Source organism: Arachis hypogaea, chromosome 13 (assembly GCF_003086295.3).
Source record: "Arachis hypogaea cultivar Tifrunner chromosome 13, arahy.Tifrunner.gnm2.J5K5, whole genome shotgun sequence".
NCBI classification, from domain to species: domain Eukaryota; kingdom Viridiplantae; phylum Streptophyta; class Magnoliopsida; order Fabales; family Fabaceae; genus Arachis; species Arachis hypogaea.
This window is the reverse complement of record NC_092048.1, coordinates 8,985,065-9,007,299: the sequence shown is the minus strand read 5'-3', so window position 1 is coordinate 9,007,299 and position 22,235 is coordinate 8,985,065. Positions and strand designations below refer to the sequence as shown.

General features: G+C 33.2%; 2 protein-coding genes and 2 long non-coding RNA genes across 4 annotated transcripts; 3 read left to right on the top strand and 1 right to left on the bottom strand.

Moving 5' to 3' along the window:
* The first annotated feature begins 691 nt into the window (after positions 1–691).
* On the top strand, positions 692–2,334 carry LOC112737040 (uncharacterized). The gene has a single exon (XM_025786747.3). It carries the CDS (start codon positions 1,170–1,172, stop codon positions 2,124–2,126), a length of 957 nt encoding a protein of 318 aa, XP_025642532.1. The 5' UTR covers positions 692–1,169; the 3' UTR covers positions 2,127–2,334.
* A 2,639-nt stretch (positions 2,335–4,973) lies between these two features.
* On the bottom strand, positions 4,974–6,342 carry LOC140177832 (uncharacterized). The gene is made up of 2 exons (XR_011869318.1): positions 6,075–6,342; positions 4,974–5,576 (listed from the first exon to the last, which is right to left on the bottom strand). It is a non-coding gene; the product is annotated as an uncharacterized lncRNA (long non-coding RNA).
* Positions 6,343–10,503: 4,161 nt separating this feature from the next.
* Positions 10,504–13,119, top strand: LOC112737038 (uncharacterized). The gene is made up of 3 exons (XR_003168866.3): positions 10,504–10,697; positions 10,931–11,072; positions 12,861–13,119. It is a non-coding gene; the product is annotated as an uncharacterized lncRNA (long non-coding RNA).
* Positions 13,120–19,695: 6,576 nt separating this feature from the next.
* On the top strand, positions 19,696–22,235 carry LOC112737037 (uncharacterized). Its single transcript, XM_025786744.3, has one exon. It carries the CDS (start codon positions 20,191–20,193, stop codon positions 22,081–22,083), a length of 1,893 nt encoding a protein of 630 aa, XP_025642529.1. The 5' UTR covers positions 19,696–20,190; the 3' UTR covers positions 22,084–22,235.

Here is a 22,235-nt window from a genome sequence, read left to right as displayed (position 1 = left end):
GATGTCTAATTGAACTAGATTTAATTTATATTGATTTAATAGACAAAAAAAAAAAAAATAATAATAATAATAATAATAATAATAATAATAATAATAATAATAATAATAATAATAATAATAAAGAGGGTGGTATTTATACCCTGATCCAAAAACATAAAGTCATGGCCAATAAAGATAAAGATCCACCCAAAAAAGATGGTCACTTGCCCGATTTATTAAGAGGTCGGGTACGACACAAAAGAGGTCTAGTCTTACTTATCTGATAAGTAACTACCTTCCTAAATCTTTTCTAGAAGATAGATCTCAACAAACTCCCAAGATGAAGGGAACAATTATCTGCCAACAAATGTGGAACTACTTCAAAAGTTCATTATCTATTCTACTATAAATACACTAACACCCTCAGGTATATTCAAATCTTAATCTACTAAAAATCTGCTCAAAGTTAACTTTAAGTTATCGGAGCCTCTTGCAGGTACTACCTCCTCACGAGAAACTTGGACAGTAGCACCTAAGTCAGATGCGGCCTCGAGTCTGGACCTCACATTCAGGTCCAAACTACCATCTCAGGTAATTTCCGGAACAGGTGGAATATTTGGTTTTCAAGTATAGGAAAATTTAGCAAATCCTTTTCGTCAAACGTTTGTGTTTGTTGGCTTTACACGTAATCATTTAAAATAGGGATTATGTTAAGTTCATAACCAACAAGAAACCAAAACAAATACCAAGTCAGAAGAGGTTGTAGAGCCATACAAGTGGACCAATCAAAAGCAAAAACCAACACCATAACTCCTTACCAATAATTAGGGCGAAAGTTCCCATGAAGCAAAGCCAAAACACACTTGATAAACAAATTGAGTGAAGAAAGCACAACAACAATCATTTCATAATTTACACAAACCCTTTTGTCCAGTTCAGCAAGATAGTTAAGAACTCATTTGATTATAAAACAAAACAGTCCATTTTTGACGTGTGACCATGTTTTTATATATTAGCTCCCAACAACATAACACACTCTTTCAACAACTGCTAACTCCAGCTGCACAAAAAGAAAACAACAAAATTCAGGATCACAGAAGAAGTGGAAGAACTTCAACGCCATCTTGTTCTTCCTCTTCTTCATCAACATCAACACCATTATCAGCATCATCATCATCAAACAGATTAAGATGGGTGATGTGGTTTCCAAACAGATTGAGAGGCGCAGAGCAATTCAAACACAAAAGAAAACTCTAAATGATCTCATGAGATTCGAAGGTGAAGACTATCCAGGTTCTGATTACTTCCTTATAAACAGGAAAACATGGATGCATGATCTCAACCCAGAAAAGCTTCAAATCAAGAAGATAGTTTGGCCTGGAACCCATGATTCTGCAACCGACAAGATTGGAATCCCATTCATCACTCGCCCTTTTGCTCAATGCCAATCTGACTCCATATACGAACAACTTTTGATGGGGACACGCGTTTTAGACATAAGAGTGCAGAAGGATAGAAAGGTATGCCATGGAATTCTAACAACTTACAGTGTAGATATTGTCCTTAATGATATCAAGAAGTTCTTGTCTGAAACCGAATCAGAGATCATAATCCTTGAAGTTAGAACAGAATATGGACATGAAGATCCTCCAGAGTTTGATAAGTATCTAGAGGAAAAACTAGGGGATTACCTTATACCAAATGATGAACAAGTTTTTGATAAAACCATTGGAGAAGTGCTACCAAGGAGGGTTATTTGTGTTTGGAAGCCAAGAAAATTGCCAAAGCCTGAAGCTGGTAGCATGCTGTGGAGTGAAGGGTATTTGAAGGATAATTGGATCAACACTGATTTGCCAGAAACAAAGTTTGAAAGCAACTTGGATTATTTGAGCAAACAAGAACCTGTGAATACTAGAAAGTACTTTTATAGGGTGGAGAACACGGTTACTCCGGTGCCGGATAACCCCATTGTGTGTGTGAAACCAGTGACTGAAAGGATTCATGCTTTTGCAAGGCTATTCATATCTCAATGTTTCACCAAACAGATTGGTGATAGGTTGCAGATTTTCTCTACAGATTTTATAGATGAGGATTTTGTTGGTGCTTGTGTTGGACTCACATATGCAAGGGTGAAGGGTATTGCATGAAACAAGTTCTGTTATGTTTTTCTTCATGTGTTGATGATTGATGATGTGTGTTATCCTTCTAGCTTTTTTTAATTGTACAGATTTATTTGTATTTGATTTTAAGTTATGATGTAAGGGGAAAAATGGATGTGTAATTTAATTCCCATGAAGAAAACCAGAAATATCAGAGGAATGAATATAATTTTAAGTCCCATAATTTATTGCAAAACTAATCGGTTGTTTAATATGTTTAGTTAGTTTTAGTTGATTGATCATAGAATAATGGAATTGGCGTGTATTTTTCAATGGGATAAATTCAGAGTGCAACCTGCAAGAGTTTCAGGTTATTAAATTTTGGATGAGCCTTAAGCAATTAAAAATTTTAAGAGATCAATCTTGAAGATACGTTCACGTTGTAACAAAAATATGTACCTATACTTGAAGGGAAATAAAACTTGTTTTGACGAAATAGCATATATGATTGGATTACAAGAAAAAAAAAAAGAGTTTAATCACTTTAAAATTAGAAATAGCATAAAAGAAAGACCATATTGATTTCCAATCAAGGAAGCTTCATGCCAACATGATTTTATCACCAATTTCTCCAAATTGGAAGACATTGTAGGGTCAAAACGTACTCAAATGTCTTCCACAGAGAGAAATATCTCAGGTCCAATATTGAAAACAAAAATCTGGAATTGTGGGCCTAAAAGCATTAAATAGAGACTTTAACTATTCATACACTTCTTTGTTTATTAATAATAAAATTAAACAACATTCTACACACTCAGGGAGCATTATGCAGAACAAAATGCTGGAATGCTGCTAGAAATAATTCAATCCACTCAAACTTTACAAGAACATTTTGGGAGCTGAAATGATGAGGAATCAGAATAGAAAACCACACTGATCTTTTTCTAAACAGAATAAACTGATTAAAGCTTCCTCCAATGTTTTTTTTTTGGTCGATAGCTTCCTCCAATGTTTAGACCACTTGTTATTCTGCTGCAAACAGAAAAGGTGCACTATTACATAAAGTGTTGGCCCAAATAACTTTCAATAAGGTAATTTAAGGAAAAGGAGGATTGTGTTGAATCTCTAGGCTTTAGTACAATGGATATGCCGAATGTTCAATTCATTAGGTGTGCGGATGGTTATTCTAATGTTAGGATTTAGGAGATAATTTGGGGGTGGAGTGTTTTTTTATGTTATTGGATCATTTCTAGAGCCCATTGTTCATATTGTTTACAAAAGTCATTATCTACCTAGCAAAACCGTTCTTTAAATGATCAAACCTGCTAAAATGACTATAGACATTAATTCAGATTCTCAGCAATAGCATTAACTAGTCTTAATTACTGCTTAAGAAGTAAGTATTATCAAACACTTTTGAGGGCTATTATGAACATATTCCCAAAGAATGTGTGATTTCTAATACATTTAATTGATAAACAACTTGGGTGGGTAAAGTGGTCAGCTCACTCGTCTGCTTAAACAAGTGTTGGGAGTTCGAATCTCGTCTTATGCATACAACAACTCATTAGCCAGCAGCAGACTCTTAAATGGAACTCAGATCTACTTATTCATTAGCCTGTCGGGTTGGAGATACCGTGGACAACGAAAAAAATTGATGACACTCTAGTCAACCTCCTTTTACAAGACTGTGAAGATGTCTCGGAGAAATATATGAGATAAAAATTTAGTTAACATAAAATGAGTACAATTTGATATTTGATATTCAGCCAACTTGTTATATCCTATTGCTTAATCCAAGGCCTACCACCATTCTAGTCATTCAGAAATCAGATTTTCTTACATAATCCACCAAAGTTAATGAATTATGTGATTCACTAAAACATATATAACTAAGTTTGCATCTTAGCTCTTTTGCCTTGAAACAATGGTTGAGTTCTCTCTATGTGACTTTAAGGTCACGGATTTAAGACCAATGCGTATATGGCTGACAAGAACAGAAAATAGAGGGAGGGGACCAAACGAAGTAACATGAGACAACAGCTTAGAAAGAGTTGATAACTTGAGGAATTTATGGGAAAAAATACAGTAAAATGATGAACAATAGAAATAGTTTTTGTTGTGCCAATAATGAAAATAAAAGTAAAATTCAGTGAAATGATGAACAATGCCAAACATTAATGTTGTGGAAGACCACTGCTTTTAAGAAGATCTGTTAGACAAAAACATACTTAAAGAAAAAGGTCAAATTGTCATTAGTGGCAGCATTAGAAGAAGACATAATTGTGTTTTGTTTGGTATATCAATCATAATTGTGTTTGATGTTGATTCATTATCTTGCTAAGTGCATGTGCTGGCACTATTATCTTCTCCTTCAATTACATTTGATTATTGTTATTGCATTATTAAATCTTTAGCCCAATATCATATATAAGTGTTGAGCCATAATTACAAATATGGAAATGTCTTACATACAAGTCTAACAAAAATTTAAAAATGAAATAAAAAACATTTTCAGGATTTGGAGTTTCATATTTATTTTAATCCTTTTAATGAGATTTCAGATAAAGACTAACATGTGACAAGTAAAGACGATTTTACATTTGTTAAGCTAAATCATACCCCCAATATTTCAGGGGAAAAAGGTGTTGAAAACTTCAAATTAAACCAAAAAAATATAAAAAAAAGTAACCTCTATTTCTCAATAGGATTTTGGAGACAAGGAAAATAGGTCCACATGACATGATGCAAAAGCGCAAACCCTATCCATTTGAAGACAGTGTGCTGACTCAGCACTAAACAGAATCAATAAACAAAACAAAACATACACTGACATGGATGCAACCTCATCCACACTCAGCCATTCACAACTCACAACAATTATAATTCTGAGACATCTAATAGAGAAATTCTTAAATATTTCATAATATATATGTTTTCTTTTCTGTACATTAATATTAAAAACACAAACACAAAAGTAAATAAGAGAGAGTATTATTAAATTACTACAGTCAAAAGTGAAATAAAATATCAAGAATAAAGGCAATGAAATATGTTACTTCTCTTCTTCTCTATATAATGAGACATAGCATATGTTACTCCTCAAACCTTATCCATTTTCAATCTCTATAGTGTATACCCTCAAGAGTGTTCCATTTTCTTACCAAAGTGTTGTATTCTTGTTCAAGAAATTAAAAGCATAACTGAAAACAGAGGACTCTGTTTGTGTTATGGCTTCACTATATGAGGTGCTTGGGATTTCAATGGGAGCAAGCGGGCATGAGATAAAAGCTGCATACAGAAAGCTAGCAAGAACATGCCACCCTGATGTTGTGGCCATGAATCAGAAGGAAAGCTCGGCCAACATGTTCATCAAGATCCATTCAGCTTATTCAACACTTTCAGACCCAGATAAGAGAGCTAAGTATGATAGAGAAACTTATGGACACAAGATCATGATGAGATCTTCATCAAACATGGCTACTTCAGCTTCTATGTCTGCAACATACCAATCATTTTCTCAACAAGGGAGGAAGTGGGAAACAGATCAATGTTGGTAGTATTGTATTACATTGTATTAATGCCATTTTTTTGTACGCTTCTGATCAATGCGTGTTCTAAGAATATTTACTAGCTAGTACCCGTTTTCGTTTGTTATCTTACAAGTTACATATAAAACCAGAAATGAATAGTAGTATACAATATACATGATCCTAGAGAGTAGAGAACACAATTAAACAACACTACTATATGGAAGTTGATTCACGAGTTAACCCTTTATTTTCCTTAAATCAAAATAAAGATAATAAAAACTTTGGATAAAATAATAAAAAATATTATTTGTACACTAAAATCAGTCATATTTATGTATAAATACATGTATTGTTTAATTTATTTTCAATGTGTAGTTTATAGTAACGGCTAGCATGGTTGTAAAATAACAAAGTGTTCTGATCAAGGGAAGAGTGAAGCATGTGCCAGGAACGTAGATCTGACCTTAGCATAGATCTAATTGCAAATTGACATGCATCAAAGGACAAAATCTCTCTCGTATTAACTGAGGATATATACCAGTGTCTAAAAATGTTTGACAACCAAATAGGATCTTCTTTGACTTGGGGATTTGTGTTTTGTCTTTTTACTATATGTTATGAGTGTATGAGTATGACCCCATCTAGTCTTATACTCCATAGCTTTACTAGAAATATCAGTATAGTTAGAACTTAGAAGTGTTCTTAAAACATATATTAATATATAAGTATTTCATATTTAAGGATACATGATCTACAAGAGCTTGAATGGATTTGATTTAAGTGGTAACCACATACATGGAGACACGTAAGCCTGAGGTGGACCACTTGACTTTATATGTGTATGGTTGGCAATTAGGTTTTGGATAAGAAGAGATTCAAGAAAGATATGATATGTGGCCAATTTTCTCACTTGTCTATACTCTTGATATCCAAGTGACCTTACCACCAACTTAGAATTCTAACTTGACCTTATCACAATGTGAAATCATGTTTTGCATCAATCATGTGTTTTCTAGAATGAATGTCTCTTTAGTCTTTAGAGTCTTATCACTAATTCACAGTGAGTGGCACATTTTTTTTTTTACTAAATTCAAAATTTCAAATTAAGATTGACTAGTTGGTTTTGTTAGGTTTCTTCTATTGCATGTTTTTGCAGCCCATACTCTTCATTATTTCTAATGACTTGTCTTCAAGCTGTGGTCATCATTCCTATCCAAGAACCAACCAATTAAAATGTATTATATTCAATCTTATGCATAAATACTAAATTGGTCATTTATCTAGTATAGTGATGCAGAACAGGTTAGGTTAAATTAAAGAGCATTTGTCTAAGAACCTTAATCACTGATTATCTCGATCGATTTAAAAGAAAAAAAAATGAAAAAATAAATAAATTATGCCAATTCAAGTATATACCTACATCTGCTAGAGCAACCTACCATATGGTCATTCTCTTTAATTGAGTTAGCCCTATCAATAAAGGATAAAAATAAAAATTTCTCAATGAAAGCACATCGGAAAAATACCTGCCGGCAATATAGAATAATTTACATCAATCAAAACTTTATTTACACTCATCATACCAAATGGAGCAAACAAAATTCTGCATCCTTCATGTTATTTGAATTATATTCATGAAAAACTGCAACTGAAATTGACTATTGTTCTTCATATTATATTATGGTTAATAAATTCCAAAAGTGAGCCTAAGGATTATATTAAAAATTTTGGTGTACAGTTATGGACTTGCACTCTGTGTTTGACGTAAAAATAGAATAGAGCTATTTGTGTTACATTTAAAAGAAGATATGCACAATTTATGATGTTTTTTCAAACTGGCCTGTCTTTACTTTGCATTTTTCATAGATCATTTTCAAAAGGTGAAGACAAACAAGAAGGAATCTTACTTCTGATGAAAGTAATAATATGATGATAAGCAAGAAAATAAAATATGCAGAACCCTAAAATAAAAATAAAAAAATTGAGAATCATGGCATATGTGAAAATAAAAGCAACAGCTAAATATGTCACTATAGAATACGATAGAGAATACAAAAGGAATTCATTTTCCACGTAAAACATTAGTATTAGATACAATTTTTAACAGTGTATATATTCAATCAAAACACTATTCCTTTTGTATGCTAGATGAAAAATTAAAGAAAGCCGCCAAATCAACAGATCTAAAGTTATAATAATAATCTTAATATGTCTTAATTATTAGCATGATCTAAAGCAAATATAATAGTATTAATCAGGGTTAGTCAATCCATATGTATGCTTTCATGATGACATAACACTGAGGCTAATTTGTCTTTAATGTAATAGAAAGATATTCATGGGAAATTGAAAGGTTATGAAAGTTGAAGTTAGTTATTGATATATGATCATATATGTTGAATTTCTATGCTTGATATTATGATATATTTGTCATTTATCACGTATGCTAAGTTTGTTTCTTTTTCTTGGCTTGGCAAGATCCGATTTGTAAATCTCCGTATCAAAAAGCTATTGTGCGCAGTTTTGGTGAAGTAAATGATCAAAATCAAACTCTAAACCCTAAACACTACTAGATGAAACTAACATTCTACCTTACTAGATGTAGACCTTGATATTGATGGTACCAATTCTCCCACATGAAGTTTTTTTCTTCTCTAAGTTAAACATAATTAGTTATTGCGGCTAATATGGATTGATACAACAGCAACAAAAAATGATATTCGACTCGTCTAATTCTTGTTGACATATTGTGTAAACTCCATTCTATTTTGGAGGAGATTATATTAATATTTTGTTTGAATTTTTGCTGTATTTTTCATTCTGGCAAACTAAGAATTAATTTGTTATTCAAAATTTTATTTATAAATTTGTTGTTGGTCAATGAATTGCTACATGTACGAAGTGAAATTTAAATTTTCGACACTTATCTAAATATACGAGTACCCTTTATTTAAGATAAGGTTTATTTTAGATATCGAATATCATTATGTAATAAGTATAAATTTTAATTACTTTCTTTTATTTTATCTTGAGTAAAGTGACAAATAAATTTCTAAAAATTTATATTTCAGATAAATTAATTTTTTTAAAAAATACTAATAAAATCTTTAAAATATTAGATGTGAATTCATTATTTTTAAATTAATTTCTATGATTAAGTTAATAAATTTTAATTAAATTAATTTATCTATATTTATTATCTTATAAGATTTTATTTTATCCAACAAATAAATTCTAAGAATTTATTTGTTACATAGTCTTTTATCTTTTTAGATGTAAAGCCACACATACATAGCCAGAAAGAAAAAGGGTACACCTATGGTTAGAGACTAGTGAGCCTTGTGGTCTTTTTAGCTTTTTTCTGTGAGGTCCACCAACAACATTATTTGAATCTTACTTTAATTTCACCCCAATTCTGTGCTTTTTTTTTTTTTTTTTTTTTTTTTTTTTACTTTTTCTCTGATTCATTTACGTTAAATTAAGTGTTTAACAATTTTTCTATATGCTTTATCTATCAATTATTGATTATTCTTTCTCATAATAACCATTGGAACGTGACTGTAAATTCATCATTTTATTTATTAAATATATCATAATAAATATAAAATTAAAAAAATATTTAAAAAATAACAAAATTTATTATTTTTAGTCAACAATATTTAAAAATATAAGTTAAAATATATTATTAAATTATTAAAATATAAAAAAAATTAAATTAATAGCTAAAAATATTAACAAAAAAATAATAAATTTTATTGGCTCTATTGAACCAGAGAATTAAAATAATTGTATGTATTGAAAATAAATGGGAGAAGTTAGTTTTATACAGAAGAGAAAACAATTAACTAACTAATTGTTTCTAGAAACTTATTCTAATTAATTATTGTTACTAATTCAATTACACATAACTTATTGATAAATACACATGTGAATTTAATATTTTCTCTCAAATTAGAGCATACAGATTATATGTTCCCAATTTGGACATAAGGAAAAAAAATTGAGATTTGGGAATGGTTTTTTATAAGAATATTTGCTAATTGGTGTTTGGTGGGGATGTGTACCAATTTGATGAAATCAATTAACTTTTTCTCGAATGAAATGGCAATCTATTTCAACATGCTTAGATCTTTTATGAAAAGTTGGATTAAAAGCTAATTGAATGGCTGAAAGATTGTTACAAAAAAGCATGGTAGAGAAAACTATAATATCCATGAACTTCAGTAAGTTGGTTAGCTATACAACTTCACAAGCAGTATTGGTCATAGTCTGGCACGTACTCAATCTCGGTTGAGCTTCTGAACACGACATGTTACTTCTTGTTTTTTTAGGAGATCAAAGAATCTCCCAAAAAAGTGCAGTAGCTAGTGGTAGATCTTCTAGTGTCGAGGGAGCTGCCCTAATCTGCATCGGTATATATTGACAAGTTGAGCTTCGAGCTTGATGAGAGAAGAATACCTTGGTCTGGTGCTGCCTTGAGGTATTTTAAAACTTGGTGGTTGCATGTAGGTGTGGAACTCTTTGATCAAACATGAACTGTGCTAGTTTTGTCACTGCAAATGTTATGACAGGTCTTGAAATGGTGACATACATGAGTCTACCAATCAGTCTTCGATAGGCTGATGCATCTTCAACCCGGCCACCTTCTTTTGCTCTCAATTTAAGGTTTGTTGTAAATTCCGCTAAAATTAATAAATAATTAGCCAATAAATCAAATTTTAATAAGAAAAAATAGAAATAAAAATCTTATATTAAAATAGGATAGAGCTCTTTAAAACGAAAATTTTGACATTAATTTCGAAGAATTTGGCCCAAGATTGGGCTGAACCAGTTGAACCGGGCCCAAATGGGTCAAAGGTCCAACCGAGCCCATCCATTAAATAAGGACACAGCTTCCTCTTTTCATTCTCTTCCTCATTCACGCTGGGAAACACTCAAAGAGGAGGAAGAACACCCAAAGCTTCCAAACCCTCATTCAAACACTCCCTTTGCCACAACTCCTCCATTTAAGCTCCGATCGCCGCACTATTTGCGGCTATGCGTCCAGCGCGTCGAGCTTTATAATTCTATCGAAACAATTTATTTGGTAAGTTACTCTAACACTCCAGCCTCTCCTTCCCCCCAATTTTCAAAAAATTATGTAGTGGTGTTGGATTTCTTTACTTTTTGATGTATTAGGATCCAATTAGCTTGAGAAAAACGTTCACTCTTGCTTATACAAAGCTTGGGTAAGGTGAGGAAACCATAACTTTATCTAATTTCTGAATTTGTGTAATAGATGTTGAGTTTGGGTATATATGTGTTGTATATTTGTATTAGGTGGTGTGTATGTAATTGGAACATGAAATTGTGGACATTGGAGGCCTTGGATTGGTGTCAATTCTTGGTGATTTTGTGAATTGTGGAGCAGTGTGTGTGTGGCTTAAGTGTTGTCTTGGACTAAATGTGAAAATCGGCCAAGGTATGGTTTAGGTTTTGCGTATTTAATATGTAATGTTTTGTGAAAACTTAGGGTAGATGACCATCGGATAAGTTGGAACGTATGTGTATATTTATTGTTTGGTGCCCTTGATAAGAGGAATGTTTTAGTTTGCTGCTTGTTGACTGAATGACAATTGATGAATTGAAGATTAGAGTTTGGAGGACATGGATATATATATATATATATATATATATATATATATATATATATATATATATATATATATATATATATATATATATATATATATATATATATATATATAATCTTGAATTGGTGAATTATGGTTTGTTGGTGTATTGGGAAGTGTATGTATGAAAATGTTGGTTGAGATATGGTGTATCATGATGATTGTTGTAGTGTTGAGGGGGTTGTGCTTGTCAATAATTTGCAGGTTTGATATTGAGATGAGAATGGTTTTCTTTAATGAGAATGAGGTTTGAAGTTTTGTGGAATTTGGTTTTTGGCCAAACTTCAGCGGCTCATAACTCGGCTTCCGGACCCCCAAATGACTTCAAAACTGTTTTATATGAAAATTGGATCCGCAAAGTTTACGCCGTTCGAAGAATGGAGGAAAAATGTTTTAAGACGGAAGCGTTATACGTGCCGGAAGTTCGGGGTTTAAAATGGCAAAGCTGCAGTTTCAGACTTGGTGAAAATTTTTGGAAAATCGTGCATCCACGCGTACGCATGGCATGGGGCTTATGCGTATGCGAATTCCTCGTTCGCAATGGTTCGCTTCTGCCTTGCTTATATGCGTACGCGTAACCAGGGGATGCGTACGCGTCTTGGGCTAAACGCATACCCACGCATACGCGTGGCCCTGTTTTCTGCACACACACAAATATTTTTAGTTTTAAACTGAATCTCAAACTTCTAAACCTCTATTCTCATATCAATTAGTTTTAAACTTGATTAGGAAGCTTAGTACTGATGTGAAGTTAGGACATTATGATAACTTGAGGGTGAAGTAAAGGTTAAAATGATGAAACGTATATGAAAGAGAAGTATGTTTGAAAGATTTATGATGCTAAGGCTTGAATAATTGATTTTTGTAATTACTATGAAATGTATAAGGCATACACATTTAAATTATCTGAGATACGGGTGTCTCTGGGTAAAGTACCGTGGCTTGCCACCACGTGTTCCAGGTTGAGCCCGATACTCTGTTGACCCTACGACGTAAGATGTGACTGGGCACTCTAAATTCCCGGGAAGGTTAACCCCCATTGAGCAATTTATAATATGAGAAAAAGTTATGCATAGACTCTTGGGATGTGCGTCGGGGAATAGTCCAAAGGTTTAGCAAACGGACTTGTCGGGTTGGCTTAATAACTGACAGATGAGACTCATCAGCCATAGGACAGGCATGCACCATATGCATATTACCTGAATTACTTGTTGTGCAATAAATGAGAGTGCCTAAATGTATTTGCCATGCTATTTGTATAATTATTATCTGCAGTACTTGTACCCTTCTTGTGTTTGATTTTATCTGTTTAATTGTGTGTGGTATACTATCGGAGATGGAGGTTCGGAGGAAAGGCGAAGAGGAGATAGGACTAAGGTTAAGATATGATAAGCTTGGATATCCCTAGAAAACCACCCCCTTTATAGTTTCTGTTTAAAACTTTAAGGCTTTTAATATGAATATCGGCGTTCTAGAATTGCCTCTGGCATTTCCAAGACCTTGTATATTATATGCGTGGCACCTTTACCATGCTGAGAACCTCCGGTTCTCACCCCATACTGTGTTGTTGTTTTCAGATGCAGGTCGGGAGGCTCATCACTAGGCATCTGGACTCTGAAGTAGAGTAGTCTCTGGGTTTATTTTGTTGTACAGCTTTATGAATAAATACTTAGCTTTCTCTCTAAGAAACTTGCTTATTTTGTCCCTCCTAGAGGGTTGAGGAGAGTTAAGTTTTCAATTATGTACTTTGGGTTTTCGGGAGATATATATATATATATATATATTCTCCGGCCAGCCTTAGTTTTGCAGGCTGAGTTAAGAGCTTGTTATTCTGTACTTTTGGTCCTCTACTCCCGTTTTCTGCTTAGTTACCTTTATCCCTATAATCTTTAGGTTTCTTAGCAGGCAAGTTATCTCATTTTTTGAGCGTTGCGTTTTTTATTTTCACGATTTTGTTTCACCTATTTTTCAAGACTCCTAGTTTATTATATTTCTTTGCTGTTATATATATATAAGTAGAAGTCATAATACCACACTACCTCTATTTTACGGCTTAAGTGTAAAGCTTTGTATAGTAGAGTGTTACATTTGTCTCCATTGGAATCAAAGCTGACTTGCAGTCCAAAAAATTGGTGTCTTCAAGCAAAGACATAGTATACTTTCTCTGTATAAGTGAAATTCCTGCTTAAAGATATAGTATACAAGCAATGTACACTACACCAAAAACGGCCGATTGCGGTGGGTTTTTAGCGGCGGTTACCGAAAACTGCCACCAAATGAAATATTGCAGCGTTTGATGCGGCGGATAAGAGGAGAGCTGCCAATTGTTTGGCATTTTGCGGCGGTTTTGATATAACCGCCGCAAAATAGATTATTGTGGCGCTAGATAAGCTATTGGCGGTGGTTTGTTTCCAACTGCCACAAAATACGTCTAACTCGTTTCTTTTTTTTTTAAATAATCGGGTATGTTCTGCTTAGTTCTCATTACTTTATTTGAGAAATATCTTTGAATCACTATTACTTAAATCGTTACACTATTTTTGTATTTGTTTTACGAAAAAAATTAATCAGTTACAATAACATATTTTGATTAATCATGTGAACAGATTTACAAATTGGATTTCTTCGTTTACTATAAGATCTTTTAAATTTGCCTTCAAGCATAACTATAAAAGAAAAAAATAAGTCAACGTTTGAATTTTTTAATATTAAAACAAAGTTCAATCGAGCATAAAGATCGAAATTCTTAAAGTAGACAAATATGTAATACTGCAACCCAAAACCATTAAATTAAAGTAATCAACCTAAGTGTTAAAATAAAAGAGGCAAACAAAGTTCAATCAACCATTAAATTTTTAAATTTTTAAAATTTTTATTTTAATTAATTTCTAATAAATTAAAGTTGAAAATCAGACAAAATAATGAAAAAGTAACAAGAACATAGTTATCAGAATCGAATCGGCAATCGACCCGGTCATATAACTAGGTTACCGATCAGTGGTTCAACCAATGAGTCACAGGTTGAACCGATTGAACCGATCACAATTAAATATGAATATAAAAAAATCTTTATTTAAATTTAATTTAATTAAATTATGTATAAATTATAATATGATCCATGCCTTTATATATATGTAATATATAAGGTGCTTATAATAACTATGATCAGATATAAAGTATATAACAAAAAATTGTGTGGCAATTAAATGTGTTGATATGATATATATAATTATTAGCTCTATATACATTGAAGAGTCATTTGGCTTACTGGCAGCATGACATTGTTAAAACTTTTCCTTTTCCCAGGTTCAAGGTTCGAGTGATCCACGCGTTGTGGGTCTATTGGTGAAAGCGCGGGTTTAACGGTTGGTCACTCCCGATTCGACATGAATGGGAATACTGAATCTGACATCGCAAAACAAATGCTGTTTTCATTTACCTGCTATTTAGCGGTGGTTGCAAACCACCGCAAAATTGTAGACGTTTTGTCGGCCAGCTATGGTAGCGAGTAAAAACCACCACAAAATCAATTTATATTTCACGGCGGTTATTCCAACGGTTAGCATAAATCGCCGCTAACCGTTTGCCCGCGGCCTATCTTTCAACGGTTATTTAACCGTCGCAAAATATTTAACGGCGATTTAAAACCGCTACAATATTGCTCCAGAACCGCCGCTAACTGCCAGAAGTATTGTAATTTTGATCTTGAAATTGAGGTGTTGAAGACAATATCTACTGGAGTAGATACTTCAGTTGCTGTACTTGCTAGTACTTCTTGAATCTTGTGGCTATTCAACAACTTCATTAATTGTCGTATCTGGGTGACATTCAAAGTCAGACTCGAATTGGTTTATTAAAAATGTGCATCAGCGAAGCTATCAATGATATTGTGTGCAATCTGTCTGGTTCCTTTCCATTTGCCATAACTTGAAGGATATCCATGTATTTTATAACATTTGTCTATTGTGTGTTCGAGCAATCCACAGTGAGCGTACAAAGGTCTGTCCTTCTTTATAGATCATGTTGAACCAATAATTTCAGAGAATTAAAATAATTGTGTGTATTGAAAATGAGTAGAAGATGTTAAATTTATACATAAGAAGGAACAACTAACTAACTAATTGTTTTTTAGAAACTTACTCTAACTAATTACTGTTACTAATTTAATTACACATAACTGATTGGTAAATACACATGTGAGTCTAATAGGCCCTATTGAACCAATGATTTTAGAGAATTAAAATAGTTGTGTGTATTGAAAATAAATGGGAGAAGTTGGCTTTATACGGAAGAGGGAACAACTAACTAACTAATTGTTTCTAGAAACTTACTCTAACTAATTATTGTTACTAACTCAATTACACATAATTGATTGATAAATATACATGTGAGTCTAATATCTTGCCTCAAATTAGAGCATACAGATTATATGTTCCCAATTTAGACATGAGAAAAAGAAATTGGGGTTTGAGAATGGTTTTTTATAAGAATATCTGCTAATTGGTGTTTGGTGGAGATGTGTACCAATTTAATGAAACCAGTTTCAATTTTTTCTTTAATGAAATGGCAATCTATCTCATCATGCTTAGATCTTTCATGGAAAGTTGAATTAGAAGCTAATTGAATAACTAGAAGATTATTACGAAAAAGCATGGCAGAGAAAACTGTGATATCCATTAACTTCAGCAAGTTGGTGAGCCATACAACTTCACAAGCAGCGTTGGTCATAGTCCGGCATGTACTCAGCCTCGATTAAGCTTCTGGACACGACATGTTGCTTCTTGCTTTTCTAAGAGATCAAAGAATCTCCCGAAAAAGTGCAGTAGCCAGTGGTAGTTCTCTTAGTGTCGAGGCAACTGCCCCAATCTATATCGATGGAAATTGACAAGTTGAGCTTTGAGTTTGATGAGAAAAGAATACCTTGGTCTGGTGCTGCCTTGAAGTATCTTAAGACTTAGTAGACTGCATGTAGGTGTGAAACTCTTGGATCAGACATGAATTGTGCTAGTTTTGTCACTGCAAATATTATGACAGGTCTTGAAATGGTGAGATATGTAAGTCTACCAATCAGTCTTCGATAGGCTGATGCATCGTCAACCCAGCCACTTTCTTTGGCTCTCAATTTAAGATTTGCCTCCATTGGAATCAAAGCTGACTTGCAGTCCAAAAAATTGGTGTTTTTGAGCAAATACATAGTATACTTCCTCTGTGTAAGTGAAATTCCTATTCAAAGACATAGTATACAAGCAATGTAGATAGTGACTCCACTATCAAAAATCCAATCATATTTTTTATAATTTTGATATTGAAATTGAGGTGTTGAGGACAATATTTACTAGAATAGATACTTCAGTTGCTGTACTTGTTGGTATTTCTTGAATCTGGTGGCTATTCAACAACTTCATTAATTGTCATATTTGGGTGGCATTCAAAGTCAGACTCGAATTGGCTTATTGACAATGTGTATCAGCGAAGCTATTAGTGATATTATATGCAGTCGGTTTGGTTCCTCTTCCTTTGCCATAGCTTGGAGGATATCCATGTATTTTGTAACATTTGTTCATTGTGTATCTGAGCAATCCGCATTGAACGCACAAGGATCTGTCATTCTTCAGGATCATGTTGAACCAATAATTTTAGAGAATTAGAATAATTGTGTATATTGAAAATGAATGAAAAATATTAATTTTATACATTAGAGGGAATAACTAACTAACTAATTGTTTCTAGAAACTTACTTTAATTAATTACTGTTATTAACTTAATTACACATAACTGATTGGTAAATACACATGTGAGTCTCATAAGCCCTTAAATTTTTTTCTAAAATTAGTCATGATGATATAAATTTTTTGTTTTTTAATAAATTGTCTAGAGTTTACATTTCAAGAATTGAAAAAAAAAAATACAGTTATGTGATATATATAAAGGAACTTTAATAGTTCATGCATGCTAGCAATGATACGTAAAATTTTGAATTCAAAGTATAGAAACTAGCTATGATCTTAATAATTGATCTTGCATTTTAAATCTCATAAGTTCAATTCTTATGGTATACGTTAATACGTGCTTCAAATAGAAAATTTTCGGTTCAAGTGTTCCTTATTATTGTAGTTCACATAGTAGGTTGATCTATGTGAAGAACAATGGATGGGTTAGTAAAAAGGGTTTAAATTGTGTTTAATTATAGCGTAATTTATACAAAAATCTAATCTTATATATTATTATATCAATAAAAAAATTGATTCCATTATTTATTATCTTAAAAATAAAATTGTGCACATACAAATATTTGGTTGAACAGTAGTACTTCTATGCGTACTAATTAATATTTTTGTAAATAAACAAGTATATAACTTGAAATTATAAATTTAATTTTGGTATTGAGATAAACGACTGTCATTCTGGTTGATTATTTGCTTCCTCAAAAAAATTGCAGGACAAATGTATTACTAACTATGATAATTAAAAAGTCTTGAGAATTAACACTATGCATCTAATATTATAGCAATTTTTAATATAAGAAAAAATATTTAAAATTTAATTAAAAAATTATTTTAAATTTAAACTCAACAAAAATTTAATTTTAGTAAATTTTATATTAATCTTATTTGATAACTTATGATAATATCGATTAAAATTAGTTAGTATAATATTGATTATCGAACATTACTCCTAAAAAAATAGATGTTAGTGCAGAATTTTGTAAATTTCTTAGTATAAGTAACTGTTGACCCCAAACAGAGCCTTTTTTTATTTTTAACTAATTGAAATAGAAAATAATTAGTGAATTAATTATTCATCAATAATAAATTACTTAAAAATATTATTTATATACTAAAATTAATCATCAATATATTATAAATATATATATAATTTAATTTATTTTTAATATATATTTATATTCTAACATATATTTTATATTATTGACTAATTTTAGTGAATATAATTTTTTTCGGCAAAATATAAGCACGTGATTTGCTAGTTGCCCTTGCCTAATTGCTTTAACTCCGTCCATTGCAGCATTAATATGACGCAAGCATTACGAAAGCCAGATGAATGATAAAGGTCACGTGACTTTTCCTCCAATAATAATTTCCTTTATTTTATTTTTTTAAAATTACGATGCATTATTTTATCTTTAAGAATTTAGCTGATTTATATAATAAGAATATATTTTAATAGTATGATAATAATTTTTTTTAAAATTGTTAATATATTTATTATACTAAAATATAAAAAAAAAATTAATAAATTTTAATAAAATAATTTTTAATAATTTTTAACAAAATAATTTTTTATAATACCTTTAGGTCAAAATTATTTATGAAAAATCACTCATTTTTTAAATTAATTTTTGAAAATTTTTTTAATTAAATTCATTTTTTAAAAATTTGAAGTTAGTTGAATTAGTCCTTCATTTTTGTTGTTAACATTAAAATTTAATGATGTAGTTTGGTAAGTGATATCACACTAAACATAGCACATATTTAGTAGTTCTAATTAACTGTTAATATGACAAGTTTTTATAATTAGATTAAATCAATTTTAAATTAGAGAGAACTTTGAGACATTAAAATTCATCAATTTATAAACACATCATATTAGTAATCAACTAAGATTTTAAGGTGTATACTGACATGTTACTTAACATGTCATATCTCTGATGTTATAAACAAGGATTAATTTGACTAATTTTAAATTTTTTAAAGATAAATTTAATTAAAAAAATTTGAATAACTAATTTAAAGATGGAGTAATTTTTCAAATACTAAATGACCTTTAGGATATACTTTTAAGAGACATACTAAGACATTTTTATTAATACGGTTCTGCCAACTTCTGCCAACTCTTATTTATAATTGTGTTTCATGAAAGTGTGTTCGTGGATATGTCTAATAAGAATGTCTTTTTTATAGCTGTGTTTAATAAAAGTGTCTTTATAGATATATTTTCTGAATGTGTCTCTTTATATATGTATTTAAAATATATTAATTATTAGACACATCCACGAACACACTTCTATGAAACACAATTATAAATAAGAGTTAGCAGAAGTTGGCAGATAATATGTTGGTACCCTATACTTTTTCTTATTAATAATATAAATTATACTTATATCACTTTTTATACATGACTGATTTATTTTTTATTAACTTTTAATAATAAAAATTATACATAAGCAATATATATATATATATATATATATATATATATATATATGATAATTAATGTGTTTATATAAAATAATTAAATTTTGTTAAACAAATTGATACATTTAACTAAATTAATTAATATAATACATGTTCATGACGTTTACATGCCTATTGTATTATTTTTGTATAAAGACATGGATGTATATCATCATTTTATTTTGTAAGATGAAAGAGCATGACGGTAAGATAAGAGGAACATCTCTATATGTATGTATATCTGAGACATGCACAATAATATAAGTGTACCACCGTAAGAATAAGGCCAACATTATCTTTATTTTTCCCCACTGCCCACTGCATGACACTTGAACCACCTTCCATTCGCCAACCACTATATATAGCTCGACATCATTTTCATCTTTTCCCGGGCCCTAAATTCTCACATGGTATTCTTGTTGCAGAAAAACCCGTTTCGCCATCCCATCATTTTTTCCCAAGCCCTCGCCTCCCCCTCTCCAACACCGCCGCCACTCTCTGCCGCCCTCACCTTCTAGTATGCATCCGTATCTCCATCCCCCTTGACAATGCAAAATAAAGAAACCGCTCCCATTTTACTTTTAATTAATAAACGAAACGTAACGCATTAAGCCTTCGATATTCGCAATCATCACGTATATGAATCGTTGTAGGGACGGGTGTGTGATCTGATCTTCTAGTTACGTTGTTGGTTTTGCTGTAAATTGGCGAAACCATGACGAGCATAGTGAAGGAGATCCTGGCCAGCCCGATTCAGATGGCTGACACGGTCTCCAAGATGGCGGAAGAGGCGCAAAATTTCCGCAGCGATTGCCTCGACATCAAGGCCAAAACCGATAAGCTGGCCGCCCTCCTCCGCCAAGCCGCCAGGAACAGCAACGACTTGTACGAGAGGCCGACGCGCCGGATCATCGAGGACACCGAGCAGGTCCTCGACAAGGCCCTCATTCTCGTCGATAAATGCCGCGCCAACACCTTCATCAAACGCCTCTTCACCATCATCCCCACCACCGCACTCAAAAAAATATCCATGCAGTTGGAAAACTCCATCGGCGACGTCCAGTGGCTCCTCCGCGTCTCCGCCTCCGCAGACGAGCGCGACGACGAGTACCTCGGACTCCCTCCAATCGCCTCCAACGAGCCCATCCTCTGCCTCATCTGGGAACAAATCGCAAACCTCCTCTCAAACGGCTCCGTGGAGGAACGCTCCGACGCCGCAGCCTCCCTTGTTTCCCTGGCTCGCGACAACGACCGTTACGGCAAACTCATCCTGGAAGAAGGCGGCGTTCCCCCTCTTCTAAAACTCTTGAAGGAAGGCAAGTTAGAAGGGCAACAGAACGCAGCAAGAGCCATCGGTTTACTCGGGAAGGATCCAGAGAGCGTGGAGCACATCGTTAACGCCGGCGTTTCCTCCGTGTTCGCCAAAATCCTGAAAGACGGTCACATGAAGGTTCAAATTGAGGTGGCTTGGGCAATTTCTGAATTAGCAGCGAATCACCCAAAGTGCCAAGATCATTTCTCACAGAACAATTGCATAAGGTTGCTGGTTAGCCATCTGGCTTTCGAAACCATTCAAGAGCACAGTAAATACGCCGTTGTCAACAAGCATAAGATGATGAATTCAAATCAGGATCACTTCCCCTCTCATCCCATGGGAGCCAACCAAGCAAGTACACAGATGCAGAATTTGGTTAATGCCGTTAAGGGTAACCAACCCACAGTTCCAGCAATGACGGATCATACCAGTAACATTAACCCAAAGGTGGTTAGTGATGGCGGTGGAAATATGAATATGAATACTATAACAGGGACGAGTAGTATCGGCGGGAGGGAGTATGAGGACCCCAATACTAAGGCGGAGATGAAGGCAATGGCAGCTAGAGCCTTATGGCAGCTCTGTAAAGGAAACCTCTCCATTTGCAACAACATAACAGAATCACGTGCTCTTCTCTGTTTTGCGGTTCTCTTAGAGAAAGGCACGGATGAGCTTCGTAGATACTCAGCTCTGGCCTTGATGGAGATAACTGCCGTGGCAGAGGAACACCCCGATCTCAGACGCTCCGCCTTCAAACCGACTTCCCCGGCGGCCAAAGCCGTGGTGGAGCAGTTCCTCAACGTCATCAAGAAAGGAGACAATAGCGATCTGCTCATACCGTGCGTCAGAGCCGTTGGAAATCTGGCAAGGACGTTCAGAGCCACGGAGACAAGGTTCATAGAGCCGTTGGTGAAGCTTCTAGATGAAAGAGAACCGGAAGTTTCAGTGGAAGCTGTGATTGCGCTTAACAAATTCGCTTGTACGGATAACTTCCTGCACAACACGCGCAGCGCCATAATCGAAGCTGGTGGCGCAAAGCACTTGGTCCAGCTGGTTTATTTCGCCGAGCAGTCGGTGCAGATTCCTTCGGTGATTCTTTTGTGTTATGTGGCGTTGCATGTGCCCAAGAGTGAGGCTCTTGCGCAAGAAGATGTTCCTATTGTTCTTGAATGGTGCACCAAGCAGGGGCATTTGATGGCTGACCCTGACATCGAAGCGCTCTTGCCAGAAGCAAAGAGCCGCTTGGAACTCTATCAATCAAGAGCAACAAGGGCATTCTATTCTGTTAATTAATCAATAAAATGACAACTCTCCCTCTTTTAGTTGCATGAGTGTATATAAATATTATTAAATTAGCAGAACAAAATGATTTGGGGGTTATGTTATGTTATATATACCCATTGGAAAATATTAATTTTGGAACATGAATCCCCAGTTCAAACTTA